Genomic DNA, 14939 nt, shown 5'->3' with positions numbered 1-14939 from the left:
TCCAAAGGAGATACCATAAATTTATAATTTCAACAACACATGTGACAAGTTGAAGATTCATCATTTGCAACAAGTGCCACTCTATAAGGATCTTCAAACTTTAAGTTTACCAATCATATACAATACATTTGATGACATGGAACTTTGAAGACCAATTTGAATAGCAACTTTACCACCTCTCTTGGGGTACATTTTGCTGACATGGATCTTCAAATATGGTTTAATTTAGGGAGCCGAGCTCCTATACGGATTTCATATGTCATTGCTAATGCTCAATGCAAAGATGGCCCAACAGATGTACGTACCAAGACTAGATTAGCTCAAATTTATGAGATTTTAGCGTTGTTTTAAATTTTCCAATTGTACCAAAAGAATTGAAAACAACTTTGCTAAAGGGGAAGTGCTACAATATACACCCCTTATTTTGGGTGTGTATCATATGCACCTTCATTGAAACACACAAAAATGTTATGATTCTTAAAAAGTTACGAATCTATTGATGAAAAGTTACGAATCATATTGATGAAAAGTTACGAATTTTTTGTATAAAAGTTACGATACGAAATAAAAGGTTATGAATGACTGGTCCTACAAGTAATTTTTTATGAGGTGACACAATATGGACCACACAATAGGTGCATATGATACACATCTTAAAGGGGTGTGTATTGAAAACTTTCCCTTGCTTTTTTAAAGTACTGTATTTGTTTATGGGCCAGCTTACATTCTGGGTCAGCTGGTTTAATACTGTCTTTGAATTGTGTTTTTTGAACCCATATCTAAGGGAGTGTGGGACAGTACCCTATGTTTGATTTTGTGAGTAAGGCGATGACGACTCCTCATCTCATGGGCCAGTTCCAGGAAAAGATGCCGAGTTATACAGACATACTTGAGGAGATTTCTAGGCCCAAGAACCGTCTATAAATTTAACCCACTTAGCCTAATTGGGGTTAAAATGTTTGTAAAAAACATTGATTAAAGACAACATTGTAGATGTTGGATCCAATTTTTCATGGATTCGAGATCTGAATGAAAAAATAGAAGATTAGATTAAATACCTACACATATCAGATTGAGCTGATTTATGCTAGCCCTACCCGGTTTTTTTAAAAAAATTTATTGCATGGCTCGGATCAGCTGTGTGGGGCCTGAAATGGGCCCCATGGCTGTCCCTTCCCACCGTAAATGGCTCCCGTTGGTTTGCGTAGCAGTATGGTCAGCTAAAAGGAATGGTACTTTTCAAATAACTTTATTACTACTATTTTGGTTGGTTGGTGCCATGATAATTGCACTGGTGATTCTATCCTATACTCTGGTTTATTGATTAGTTATGGAGGGGTAGGTGTTAACAAAGAAGTAGGTGAAATATATGGTAGTTAGACCAAGAACCACGTGGGTAGCTCAATACCCTCAAACCACAAAGAAAAGTAAACGGAAATCCATGTATACTCCCCCTTAAATTCCCGATTAATTTAGTAGAATTATAATTTTTTAAAAATATCTGACTCAGTTTGCCCGCACGTTGTCTAATTCTGTGACCTTGAAATTAACGGCTAGGCAAACCTGTAGTGCCCTAAAGTTTGGAATGTTTGGCCTTCGTGAGATTCGAACTTGTAACTTCTTGGAGAACAAACTCTTTAGTTGATTTCTCATGCTCACTTGACAAAACCCGATTAGTAGTATTATGAATTATAATTTTCGAAGTACCAAAAAAAATATTATTAATTATAAAAAATAAAAATATAGCAACAGTTCAATACAAATCAACCAACAAAGTTATATACTCACTTCTATTAACAGCCACTGCGATTCGAGTGATAGCCTACTAGCTATGATTATAGAATGCCATGAAAAAAAGGTACTAAATAACTTATGGAAAAACTTGCCTCGCAAAAAAAACTGATGGAAAAACCAACTGGAAGAGTGTATTGCCAAACAGGTCTTTCATTTTCTTTTAATTTTGGCTAATACGGAGGACCATGTAAAGTGTGGGGCGGAAATTACTCAAACAACATCTTCGGCATGTTATTTTCATTTTAGTGTTGCTAAAGCGTCTTTGGCCCAAAAGTGTTAGAAATGTACTTAGGTGCTTGGAGAAGATTTCAAGATTGTAATCTAACTATTCTAAAAATATTGACTACAAACTTTCACCGTAAGGAAAATCAAGTTAAATTTTCACATGAATAGTTTAGTAGAGAAGATTTAAATGTCCAAACCATATTGAACTCTCAATAGTGGATAGTAACCAAACTTGAGACTTGAAAGGTGCTTCATCCCTCTTTTGAAGCACCATTGGAGGAAGATAGAGATCCTCCTTAATCACAAGTTCCTCTACCAACCTACTAGTATTACCAGGCAAAGACTGAACGGTAGAGAAAAGGGCATTAAATATCTCCTCCCTCCCCCTTGGTTTCTCATTTGCTAGTTCCCTCCCAAACTCCCATCATATTTTCATTTTCCCAGCATCAGTACCAGAACCTACTCCCAGTATCAATCATCTGAAGTAAATATATATCTCTCTCTCTCTCTCTCTCTCTCTCTCTCTCTCCCCATGTGAATGTTATTGATATTTGATACATCATGACTAGATTGAAATTGCTTAGATGGTATTTCTTACACCGATAATTTGGGATCTCAGTTTGTGTGTGTGTGTGATGTGCAGTGGGTTCAGAAATGGTGATGGTGGACGAAATTCCATTTCCTCCTAAGGTCACAACCACCAAGCCACTGTCTCTTCTTGGCCATGGTAATCCACTTTACTTTCAATCCCATTTCACTGTTTGTTTAATCTTTTCAAGTGTAGTTGGTTTTTGTGCTGAGGGTTGGGGGTTATGTTCTATTAGTCTAAGCTCTGCCATTTAACAGCTCATTTGGCGGGGTATAAGGTATTGGGTGGACAAGGAGGAAGGGGGTAAGGGGTGGATTAAGGGAAGATTAGTTAAGGGGGGATTAGTTATAACTGGTTTGAGTGGTAGTTGATATGGGCAGATAAAAATGGGTGGATAAGAGTAGATAATGTGAGTAATTACTTGGCTGTCCTCGTAATCATTGCATTGAGAATACACAAAAGGTTTGAGGAGTAATTTGGTCTTTTTCCCAACCCGAACTAGCTTATTCTAGGGCGGGTTGGTGGGTTGTGTTAGCTAAGATCCTTTTTAGGCCTACCGAGCGCATATGTGAACGGCCCCAATTCGCCCACGCACGAACCGACCCACTGAGGCATGTGGGTGACGCACATGATGCCCATGTTTCTTCGTGCCGCCTGGGGAATGCTCATAATGCTACTATAGCGGGGCTGCACTCCCTCCCATCCTCGATCGCCCCTAGGTTAGCAGGCTGCCTTGGCACGACATTGGCATGCCAACACGGCATGTGCTTCTAGGGGACAAGCTCTCCCTTCTCTCACCATCAAACTTGGAATTTCTTCTCCCTCTCCTTCCTTTCTCCCCCCTTTCTTCTCCCCCTAACAAATGGGCTTTGAGTAAATAGGGTTTGCTGATTAGGTTCTGTTCTTGATTAATCTAAGGTCTGTCTCTTACTATTAAGAGCCAGCTTGTTTGACGGGACCAATAGTTATGGAATAAATAAATTCCAATGAAGTAGTGATGAAACAATTAATGACGTCCCATGGTGTCAGCAGCATAAGCAGAATTTCAACATGACTATGGGAACATTAGAAAAGTGTGAATGTTTTTATGAAAGTCTATCATTTTGCCTGTACAAACTATAAAAAGATCATTATCGAAGATATTTTCGATCAACTATGCATGTCCGAAGATATGGTCTTATTTAATGATAGTTGCGTGCAATCTTGTTTGCATCCACTTCCATTTCAGAAAGGAACTCACGATTCTTACAGATATATAGTATTGCTAAAATAGAACACACGGTGCTAAGGTAAATTCTTTAAGGGGCGAGTGTTAGTCTACAAATAGATACCACTTCAGTCGTTCCTCGACTGTATCAGTTGCAACCACAATGGCAGCAGAAGAATAAGAGGAAAGGGGCAGCATTTTTTAAAAGGCATTGGGCGGCTAAACTAACACAAGGTTAAAGTTTTTAGGGGGAAAAAAAGATATAACGTGGAATATGACGATCACTCAGAATTACCTGCCCCTCGGCAAGTCCTTGGTTGCACCCCGATGATATTGTTTACCTCACATGTTGTGAGACGACATATTTGATGATAATTCAACCTGAACTATAAAATTTTAGTCGAACGCAATCCTTTTACATGTAGTCCAGTCCATTGGTCTTCTTGTCCAGTTAAAAGGAGGACTCTCAGGGTTAGGATTTACTGAATAGTCGTGGAGGTGGGAGGCCCAATACAAATACTTTTATTCTTTCACTTGTGAAAGACTATATCTTTAGGATGGCAAATTCATATTCTAACTTTTCAACATTAGTCATGTTTGAGTAGTAAACTGTAAAACTAACAAAGAGGGGCTATATAATCCCATAAGATGCATCACTAATCCCTCTACATAAGTACTGAGGGAACGGCCAATACCGTACATTCAGAGATATTGCAATAATTGCATAGCTAACAAATGCATATGCGCTGGTGTAATTAGAAATGCGTTCCCTTGAATTTGTCATTCATTCTCGTGTCTAATCTAACTAATCAAACAGACCCCTAGCGTATAACTTGAAACATATTCGAATGTGTCTGACGCAATGGTTGGATCATGGATGTGTAACAGGAATCACAGATATTGAGATACACTTTCTCCAAATCAAGTTCACAGCTATCGGAGTTTACTTGGATGCTGAAGTTCTGGGACACTTGCAGCAATGGAAGGGTAAATCAGGGAAGGACCTAGCCGAAGATGATGACTTCTTTGAGGCCCTTATTTCTGGTGGGCTCCCGTTTCTGCTAGTGTAAAACATTATACTCTATTCATGTACCTCAGATCTTTTTGAGAGTTCATATTAACCAGCTCTGTCTATTAACTATTTACGAGACCAAGATTGCTATGTTTGGATCACGAAATTCTAAAGCATTCCTGGGGGGAAAGGAATTCATAAATTAGTAACTTAGAACAAGTTTTTGAGAGTCGAAACAAATTTGTTAATTCAGTTCCCCTATAGAAATCCGTCCACGAATCCTTGATCCTAACACAGCAGGAAGCTTCCCTGATTGCATGCAGCCTGTTTATGTTTGTCCTGAATCCTGATCAATATTCATATGATCATCTTAAATTCGAAGTTGTCATTGAAAATGTGCAGCGCCAGTGGAGAAGTTGTTGAGGGTTGTGGTGATCAAGGAGATAAAGGGGTCACAGTATGGTGTGCAGCTAGAGAGCGCAGTGAGGGACCGACTGGCTGCAGATGATAAATACGAAGAAGAGGAGGAAGCTGCGTTGGAGCAAATCGTCGAGTTTTTCCAGTCCAAATATTTCAAGAAAGACTGCATCATAACGTTCCATTTCCCTGCATCTTCTGCCTCTGTAGAGGTAACACTCTATGCTATTGTGCATCTCATCAGAATTTTGAGGCTTATACTTGTGAATTGAGTGACTTTAACTTTTCTAGAGGCGAAGCACTTGGCTACGGCGCTTTTATTACAATCTTTCTTGACTAATTCGAATACGTACGACTAGCTTCGCTGCACCTTTTTGTCTACCCCTGTGGCTACCACGGGTAGCAAAGGGTGTCCATTTTATCAGTTCCTGTGTGTGATCCACTGGTTAAATCAGAGTGATTAATTGATAGTCCATGATTCCATAGTGGACGTGAAGTATGATTTTGAAAATACACATTCACGCATTTGATATAAACATGATGCAATAATGTGGATACTGGTTATAGGACCGATCTGACGCTTTCCCCCGCAATAACTCATTGAAGGAACGACTCCGATTTTTTGAAATGGACCTTTGTGCGGTTCAGTCCACTTGCATTGCAAACAAGCAGGATTAAGTGATGTAAATGGTCGAAATTCTAGTCTCGTGTGACTGCTAGCCGTGTCCAAAATAAATTTGACCGACCATTTTCATCTTTTCCACACACGTTTCTGTGTTCGTTGCATTCTTGTGACTAATTTTCTCTTTGACATTGACTGGCAGATTGCATTTGCAAGTGAGGGAAAAGAGGAATCGAAGATCAAGGTTGAGAATGCGAATGTGGTTGAGATGATCAAGAAATGGTATTTGGGTGGAACCAGGGGGGTTTCTCCTTCAACCATCTCCTGCTTAGCCAACAACCTCTCTGCTCAGTTGTCCAAGTGAGGATGTAATGTAGTCTGAGTTTGAGCCTATTTTGCTTGTATTGTGGTTTGCCTAGAACTTTGGTTTGAAGGAATTTGTGGTACTCTACCAGTAATAAAAGTACGGGGTTTCCTTCTTTCTTCTCAAGAACTCTTCTTGCTTTTTGGAACATCCCATTTTTCTTTTGTTACTGTTCTTTCTATTCCTGAACTCTTGCATCTAGTGGGAACGTGTACCTGCGCGTACAGATCCGTTTTGGACGCATCTCGAGTCCCACAAAATGATCAGAGCTGTTCATTTTGTTTTAGGGTCCTTGCAAAAAAATTAGCTCAATCGGATATCGGTAAGAGCGTTTATAATATATCCAACTTTCTGGATTGACATGAATTCTGAAGCAAAATTGGATGTTTACGATATATCGGTAAGGGATCTGATTTTTTAGGGACCCTAAACAGAATATTTTTTTAAAAAAAATGAGCAGTTCTGATTATTCAGGAGAGGTCCAAAAAGGATCTGTAAGCACATGTACAAGTTTGGGATCTGTACCCAGAGCAACGCTATTTAACTGGTGGTGAATGAAAGAATGAAAGGTCAGTGATATGCCTTGTATTCCACTACAAAAGAGAGGGTGTGATTCTTTGGGATGGCAAATCCATGTTCTGAATTTCAACTGTGTTTATTTTAGAGTTTGAGCTGAGTGTTCTTGTAGGATTCTCTACTATCTTTTTTGCAATTGATTCTTACATGTGATGTTATTGTCGGCTTGCTTTTGCAGTAGGCGCTTGCGTTTAGGTTCTGATAATTTTGGTTTACTCATGTATCTTGTAATGAAATTTGTAATGCCTTCGAGTTTTTAATATAATGATATGGTATTGACCACTTCAAAAAAAAGAAGAAGAGAGGGTGGAGGAGGAAATGGAACATGAAGAATTTGATACTATTCCATTACACGAGCACATTAGCACAATGTGATGATTTCCTTTTATTGCCTATGATGATTTTGGTCTAGTTGGCCAAATTCCTTCATTTAGATTAGACCTCAAAATACTGAGGCAAAGCATGTGCAACCATATGCTTTTTGTCCAATTTTCTAATTAACAGCGTCGCGTACTAAAGTTGCAACATCTTATACAATTCTGTTTAAATGTAACGTATGCACGCGATAGTCTCCATTGCACTGCCGACCACTCTATCTTGACCGCCGGCCTAGCTGTTCAAAAAGAAAATTTTGACCGCCGGCCTATTTGTTCTTTCAGAACTTTTTTCTCACGAGATTTTAACAAAACGGATTTATCTTCTCAAGTTTCGGACCGGTTCTCGAAAGCATCTTAATCATAAGATGATCCGGAACGTCTATATACTCATCTCCAAGAAACAACTCGAATGTCAAAATCGACATGGCATGTCAGATGAGAACCTTAGGTTCTTGTAGTGCGGTTCACACTATAAAGTTATAGTGCATCTAGGTATGATCTTTAGTATAGGATATAATCATCATAATTCGAACCAACTATTTTTTTAGAGTTCACGAAAAACTATAAATATTCAAAAAAAAAAAAAAAACCCCAAACAGACATTAATAAAATATAGTATGACCATGTAAGATTTATATAACAATTCATTTGACAAGAAGATATGTTGTCTGAACATGTGGCTATCAATATCTGATCAACTTGATTTTTTACAAAAATAAAAGTCTTAACAAATTCTATGAAATGAATGCTTAGATATTGATGATTATTTCTCGAAAGTTGCTTTTGAAGTTCCCTATATAATCGTAGCGCGTTGCTAACTTTCTGCACCATAAGAACTCCAATTGAATGAATTGACATTTGAATAAACTTTTATCATGATGTTAATTACTTAGGTGTTAATTGCATCTCCTCTCTATAATTGCTTCACGCCCCAAAACTTCAAATTATAGTAAAATATCCCTAAATAAGACATTTGGCACATTAATTAGAGTTGCTATTTTAAAGATAACAAACGTTATAACGTCAAGTTAACACATGAGTAAGTCTACAGTTACCGATCGGGAAATTTCGATCAGAATCCCGACGCCCCATTGGGCACACTTCGGCCACCGGACGGCTGATCCGATCCGTCCAATAATTCTTAAAAAAAAAACCGAGTGGGCCTAAGCGAGAATAAACGGTATCCGACGTGTGTAATTGGCCGATCCAAGCACTCCATTTTTGTGTTTGGATCGGCCAAAAAAGGAGTGCTTGGATCGGCCATTTACACACGTCGGATTCCGTTTATTCTTGCGCAGGCCCACTCGATTTTTTTTTTATAGAATTATTGGACGGATCGGATCGGCCATCCGGTGGCCGGTGAGTGCCCGGCGGGACGTCGAGATTCCGATCGGGATTTCCCGATCGGTAACTGTAGACTTTCTGTTAACACATCACATAGCCCTTAAAAGTTTCCTTTTAACATTTCGAAACCGAACGTGTGGTGCTCTATCGGCACCCAAAAATTTCTCGGATGTCCGAAATGCTAATTAGGCCCGTCCGCATCCGGCATCCACTGTGTTTCTTTTTCAACAGGTCAACAAACGATCTAAAGTTCCATAAACACCTTTCCCAGTACACTCCACCCCCTGAACTCCGGGTGAAGTTTACTTTTACACCCTAAACAGTCTAATTTTTACTGAATTCATCCTCAATCTTTTAGTTGAACCTACTAAGTCATTTAAACTTTTCAAATCAATCTTTCACTTATTCTAATTTTGCATTCCCTGTCTACCAAACTGGACGATTGACGCTGTTTCATGGGGGCCTTTACGTTGCAAGAAGTTTCTTGCTATAATGAATGGCAATTAGGTCATTTAGCTTGTTGTTCACTTGCAATACATGTGAAACACAAGACTAGACTAAATCACCATATCTAAATAATTGAACCCCAAATTTATACAATTGTTGCAATTTGGGAAAGCTTCAACATCGGTGACAACCCTTTCATATTGGTGAGAAAATATTAACCACCAGCTTAAATAATAGTAATCACCCTTAATGTTGACCCAACTAGTGAAACAATCGCCGTTGTCCGGTAAATAGATGGGGAATTCGAAAGAATAACTCTATAACTACACCCATTTTTATACATCCAAATGCACACTCATTCATACAAGTATTAGGCGCCACACGTTGTGCCACTAGTGTACCCCAACACTTGTGTGAGTGTGTGTAATTGGGTGTGTACAATGCGTGTGGTTCTAGAACAATTGAATTCAAATCGGACACACTAAGCGGGACGCCGATTCGGCAAGTTTTAAGGACCGAGTAGGGGCTCGATCGATAGACATTAGGCTAATAACGCAAAGCTTGAACAATTCGTGGGATAAAAGTGCAATTTAGCCCGAACTTTCCCTCCCCCTCCCCCTTCCAACGTTCCCATGTGACAGCAGAGTGGAAAAAGAAGTCAGTAGACTATAGAAAGAACAAAGAACATAATACTCCCTCACCTCACCTCACCTCACCTCACCTGTGTAGAGAGAGAGAAACATACTCCAGTCCAGTAGATAAGATTCACATACATACTATACTATAATATACTCTTACATATACGCAGGGAGATAAGAGTACCTAAGCCTGGGGGAGCTATCGAAATGCAAGATCCGTCCAACTCAACCGCCCAAAATGCTCACAAGCCGCCAGCGACGTCGTTCGGGCCGTCCAGGCCGGCCCACCACCGCCGGGCCCACTCGGAGATGAACTTCCGGTTGCCGGACGACCTGGATCTCGTCTCGGACCCCTTCGACGGGCCGCCGGGCAGTAGCTTCGACGAGATCGGGTCGGAGGACGACCTCTTCTGCACTTACATGGACATGGAGAAGCTCGGATCTAGCTCGGCCGAAGCCGGCGGCGGAGACTTCGGCAATGCCGCCGGCGGAGCGGCGGCGGAGAGCGGCGGCGAGGGGGAGAAGAACGCGAGGCCGAGGCACCGGCACAGTAATTCGGTTGACGGTTCGTTTCTGTTTGGCGCCGAGAGTATCGAGGCCAAGAAGGCGATGGCTCCGGATAAGCTTGCGGAGTTGTGGTCGATCGATCCGAAGCGAGCCAAGAGGTACCGTTATGATTTGTTTCTTTTTGTGTGCTTATGAATTTCTGTTGGACTGTAGATTTAACTATTTAATTGAATTGCTGATGATTTTCGTTTGTTAAGTGGTCTTGGCACAAGACTTGGGAGTTTGCTCCTTCCTAAGATCTCACTTGTAGGGATTAGTTTGAGGTGCGCGCAAGCTGACCGGGGCATTCAGTATTACCGAAAAAGAAAAAAGTTACATTTTTGCGAGAAGCTACTTAGGTTTTAAACGTATCCACTCAATAATAGCAGCTTAAGACCATAATTTGATTCTAGTAGCGAATCGGCATTTTCCAAAGGTACTTTGGTGAACTCTTCGAGAGCTAGAACACATAAAGGTCAAAATTATAAATTCTGGAAACTGATCCACATTATATCAGTCCAGTAGTCAAAACATTAGTGCTGTGCTAGTTCGATATGTCAGCAGATATTAGATCGCTGGAACCAACTCTATTTGGATGGACATGGTCAATTTGTTTGATCTTAGGTGTAACTCCAATATTCTAATTTTATATGGCAGATTTAGGTGAATTGCTTATGGATTTTAAATTGCCGAGTGTTGTTACATGGAGTGTGAGTGGATTTAAGGTGTCCTTGTTTGGAAGAAGAAAAAGGAACTTTTCCTTGTTTCAAACAATTTTGATAATGGAAAGTTGTGATCTGGTGCTTAATAAGTAAAACTTTGGTCTGTTGTTGCTGACCAGTGTTCTAAAACAAGGAATTAATTGGCGATTAATCGCTGGTGGGGCCTATCTGATTAGGTTCGACTAACGATTATTCGCCGATTACTAATTAATATGCATTGATAATCCAATTAATTGCCGATTAATCGCTCGAAGGTGTCTGATTGCCCGACTAGCGCCTGGCGACTTTTTGAACATTGTTGGTGACCCAGTGATATCTATTTTGAAGTTGAAATTGTCTATGATTTAACATGTTGGAACTGGTTTCCGAGCTAGTTGACCTGAAATGATGTAGGATGAGTCACTCAGGTAATTTTTTTCAGGAGATATAGATGTTGAGTTTCACTCGAGTAGATCCATCAAATTCGAGGGATTTTGGTTTTCTGAGGCCAAGCCTCCTGCCCTGTCAAAATGGAATACGTCTTGTGTATTGCTGTTCTCATTTCATGTATCCTGTCTGAAAGGATAGCTATTGCATAGCATAACATACATTAACAAGAGTAAATCTAAGATAAAAATAGTTACATGGAAGTGTAAAATGCAAATTATCGTTTGCTTATTTTTACAGAAATACTTAGTTAAAACAAAATTTTACATCTCCAACTATATAACATGGTGTAGGAACAGAAATTTTCCATTGTCTCATATCGCCTCATGGATCGTGTTGGTATCACGAAGATATTTTCTTAAGCATGTAGTATGTAAAGAGATAAGTGACGGTTTTACCTCTAAATGTATTGAATCATAGGAGTCTATTTTGCATTAGATTTTTTTCAAAGTAAGATAAGTTTAGAGTTATGTATGGATTTTGCCTCGTATCGAATCACAAGATACTTGTCATGGATCGTAATATTTTGACAATACTGTGCACTGATAACAGAAAACTGAATTGAGACAACTGATTGCTATTAATGTTGCTGTGTAACTGTTTAGGTTTTGTCCTTTTCAAAGTCTTGTGAGTTAAATCTTTTGAACTGGGCTAATCAGCACGTGTAATGTTGCTGCTGCTATATTGAGTTTGAACTCTGAAGTTTTGAGTGTTGTCTATGCAACCTTCTATAGGCTGCAGAGTCAACAGCCTTGTGTTTTTCTATTTGCTTTCAAGAAGTTTAGTGTACAATATAAGTCATTCGAGCATGGCTTGGAGGTGGATGAGAAGAAAGAATGATTTCAGTATTTGGCTGAGAGAGAAATTCTCTTTCCTGAGATCAAATTATTTGAAGAACCGCATAGTAAGTTATAGCTTTCAACTTTTCATACCGTCTGACGTTTTAGATATGTACACAGAATTCTGGCAAATCGGCAGTCTGCTGCACGTTCAAAAGAGAGGAAAGCCCGTTACATAACGGAACTTGAAAGAAAAGTTCTGACCCTTCAAACAGAAGCAACCACCCTTTCTGCACAACTCACATTATTCCAGGTGATTGTTGCATACTAGTAGCTTGCTTTAAGAGTTTTTTCATATGTAACTGTTCGAGTTTTCCACAGAAATATGCTAGACCTAATTATTTTTACTTCCTCACAGTTATATTATATCCTTTTCTACATTATTCATTTGATTCCAACAAGTTTGAATCTGCATTTAGATACAACAAAATGAGTCATTGAATGCTGGTCGTTGTTGTAGTTGATCACTTGCTTGATTATGTGGCCCTCTCTTAGATAATGGATAAAAGTCATGCTTCCTGCTCATCCTTAACTTTTACTTTGCCCAAAAATTGTTCACTCTTGCTTCTACAAAATATGGTACTGTACCAATTCGCATCTCTCTCTCTCACTCACACGCACACGCGCGCTCACACACTTGTTATCCTTTATAGCTTCAGCAATTTTCCATTTAGGCTGAGTTTCCCTACGGGGCTAAAGGGGCTTATTTCCCTTTGTATTTTGTGAAGGAGAATAAGCCCCTTTAGCCCCGTAGGGAAACTCGGCCTAACTTTGGTTCACTTACTCTTTAGTCTTTCCTTCATAGTGTGGTTTTTTACTGCTACTGGGACCGTAGTTTTAAGATCACGGCCTTCTTTTTTCTTTTCTTTTGCAGAGAGATACAACTGGTTTAAGTAATGAAAATACTGAGCTTAAGCTTCGGCTACAAGCTATGGAACAACAAGCACACTTGCGTGATGGTACGTTTCACCTTTCAAAGGAACTTGCATGTACTTTTCAGGGCCATGTTCAATATACTGTTAGTTTTCCTTACTTCATATGTGAAAGTACTTGTTTAGCATATCAATTGAACTATATTTGAAATTGAGATCTATTTGTTTCTGGGGGTGCAGTATATTAATGTCCGGTTGCCTTTTTTTCCAATTGATTTTATACCAAAGTTGTGCTACTGTATGATTGCCCATGATTTATGACCTTTACCATTTGTCGATAATTGATACAAATATTTAATCCTTGAATTATCTTAACACTACGATTGTGTCTGTCAAAATCACTTCCGTCCAGTCATTGATGTGCCATCTGAGATATATTTATGTGATGCGACAATGTGAATTGGGTCAAATTGCGTTTGGAAAGAACAATGTTTCTCCCGTTTGCTTAAAGCAACTGTTTCTGAAACACAGCGCTGAATGAAGCACTAAAGCAGGAAGTAGAAAGGCTCAAGATTGCCACCGGGGAAATGCCATCTCAATCAGACGCTTACAATTTTGGAATGCAGCAGCATCTTCCGTATAATCAGTCTTCCTTCTATTCACAGAAGCCACAAGGAGGACCTAGCGACGCCCAGCAGATGCAAATGCCGCAGTTCCACTCCCTCCAGTCTAACATGATAAACCACCACCACCCTATGTTCACGGCATCTCGTTCCCAGTCACAGGCCTTCTCTGAGATGTTGCAACATGACTCCCTTGGACGTTTGCGGGGCCTAGACATCAATGCTAGAGGCTCTCATCTCGTGAAGTCTGAAGGTCCTTCTATTTCTGCCAGTGAAAGCAGCAGTACATTTTGACCTCACCATCTGTTAAATGTCCATAGGCTAACACCTTCTTTAGCATCCCAAGGGAAACTTGGTTCAAATTTGTTTATTGATTTATTGATTTGATTCTGGCATTAATTATTTGACTACGATTCGATGGGTTTCGTTCCTGATTTCTGTTTCACAAGACATCTTCTGTGATGTGTGTGGAGTATAGTTGCATCTATCATGCAATTCATGTTTCTTTTAGTGTTGTCTAGACCTTACTTCAAGGGGAAGGGGGAGTTCTTCTGTTGATTATGTATTCAGACTCAACTTATTTTTTGTATCATGTCGATCTATTTAATCTCTCCTCTCTCGCTCTCTCATCGATCTTTTCAGTTTGCTTGTGTGTTCGGATATGTGCTATTTTGATCTAACCTGCTTGTAGACTGTAATTGGTTTGATTGACAATAACCTGTGCAATGCTCTAAAGGTTGCTAGGCACCAGTCGGGCGGTCAGTCATCTTCGAACTTGGAGGCCTTGTAATCGGCAATGGCGCATAACAATTAGTCGGATCTAGTCGGATGGGACTAATTAGTTCCCAAGACAAATTGGAGCTTGCTCTCAAGCAGTTTATCTGCCATTTATCTACTTATCTATTAATCAATTTTCTGACCTGGTGGATTTCATGGTGCATCAATTCTTGCCCTTTTACTTGCGGCTGTGAATTAAAATATAAATACTCGTCGGCATTGCAGCGGGTTCTATTGAAGGTGAGTATAAGAACCCATTAGACATTTGCCCATCCTTTATGTTGGGGTTAATTTCATATTAACTCCTTTAGACTATCACCATTATTCACCTTACTCCCTTCATCTAAAAACCCTACACCTTGCCCTCTTAATCTATCCTTTAGTAGCCCCTTTCGTTACTCCTTCGTCCAGATTTGAGCCTTAGACTCTAATATGACATGCACTTGGACTAATTTACATGAAAAAATGTCCTTTTTACTGGGATATATAATAATATAGAATCATTTTTGTGACTCATATTTA

General features: G+C 39.5%; 2 protein-coding genes across 2 annotated transcripts; both read left to right on the top strand.

Annotated features, from left to right (window-relative positions):
• The first annotated feature begins 2238 nt into the window (after positions 1-2238).
• On the top strand, positions 2239-6356 carry LOC131320644 (chalcone isomerase-like protein 2). Its single transcript, XM_058351400.1, has 5 exons — positions 2239-2503; positions 2663-2746; positions 4704-4859; positions 5230-5456; positions 6069-6356. Coding segments are annotated over exons 1-5 (630 nt in total). The 5' UTR covers positions 2239-2502; the 3' UTR covers positions 6231-6356.
• A 3283-nt stretch (positions 6357-9639) lies between these two features.
• Positions 9640-14249, top strand: LOC131320641 (transcription factor RF2b). Its single transcript, XM_058351397.1, has 4 exons — positions 9640-10277; positions 12266-12398; positions 13020-13104; positions 13549-14249. Exons 1-4 carry the CDS (start codon positions 9820-9822, stop codon positions 13932-13934), a joined length of 1062 nt encoding a protein of 353 aa, XP_058207380.1. The 5' UTR covers positions 9640-9819; the 3' UTR covers positions 13935-14249.
• The last annotated feature ends 690 nt before the right edge of the window (positions 14250-14939 follow it).

Source organism: Rhododendron vialii, chromosome 3a, assembly GCF_030253575.1.
Source record: "Rhododendron vialii isolate Sample 1 chromosome 3a, ASM3025357v1".
NCBI lineage: Eukaryota > Viridiplantae > Streptophyta > Magnoliopsida > Ericales > Ericaceae > Rhododendron > Rhododendron vialii.
This window is presented reverse-complemented; position numbering and strand designations above follow the sequence as displayed.

Coding starts and splice junctions, on each gene's coding strand:
- LOC131320644 (XM_058351400.1), top strand. Junction 4,860..5,229: donor CTTTGAGGCCCTTATTTCTG/GTGGGCTCCCGT, acceptor GAAAATGTGCAG/CGCCAGTGGAGAAGTTGTTG. Junction 5,457..6,068: donor CATCTTCTGCCTCTGTAGAG/GTAACACTCTAT, acceptor ATTGACTGGCAG/ATTGCATTTGCAAGTGAGGG.
- LOC131320641 (XM_058351397.1), top strand. CDS start 9,820: ATGCAAGATCCGTCCAACTCAACCGCCCAAAATGCTCACAAGCCGCCA. Junction 12,399..13,019: donor CACAACTCACATTATTCCAG/GTGATTGTTGCA, acceptor TTTCTTTTGCAG/AGAGATACAACTGGTTTAAG. Junction 13,105..13,548: donor ACAAGCACACTTGCGTGATG/GTACGTTTCACC, acceptor TCTGAAACACAG/CGCTGAATGAAGCACTAAAG.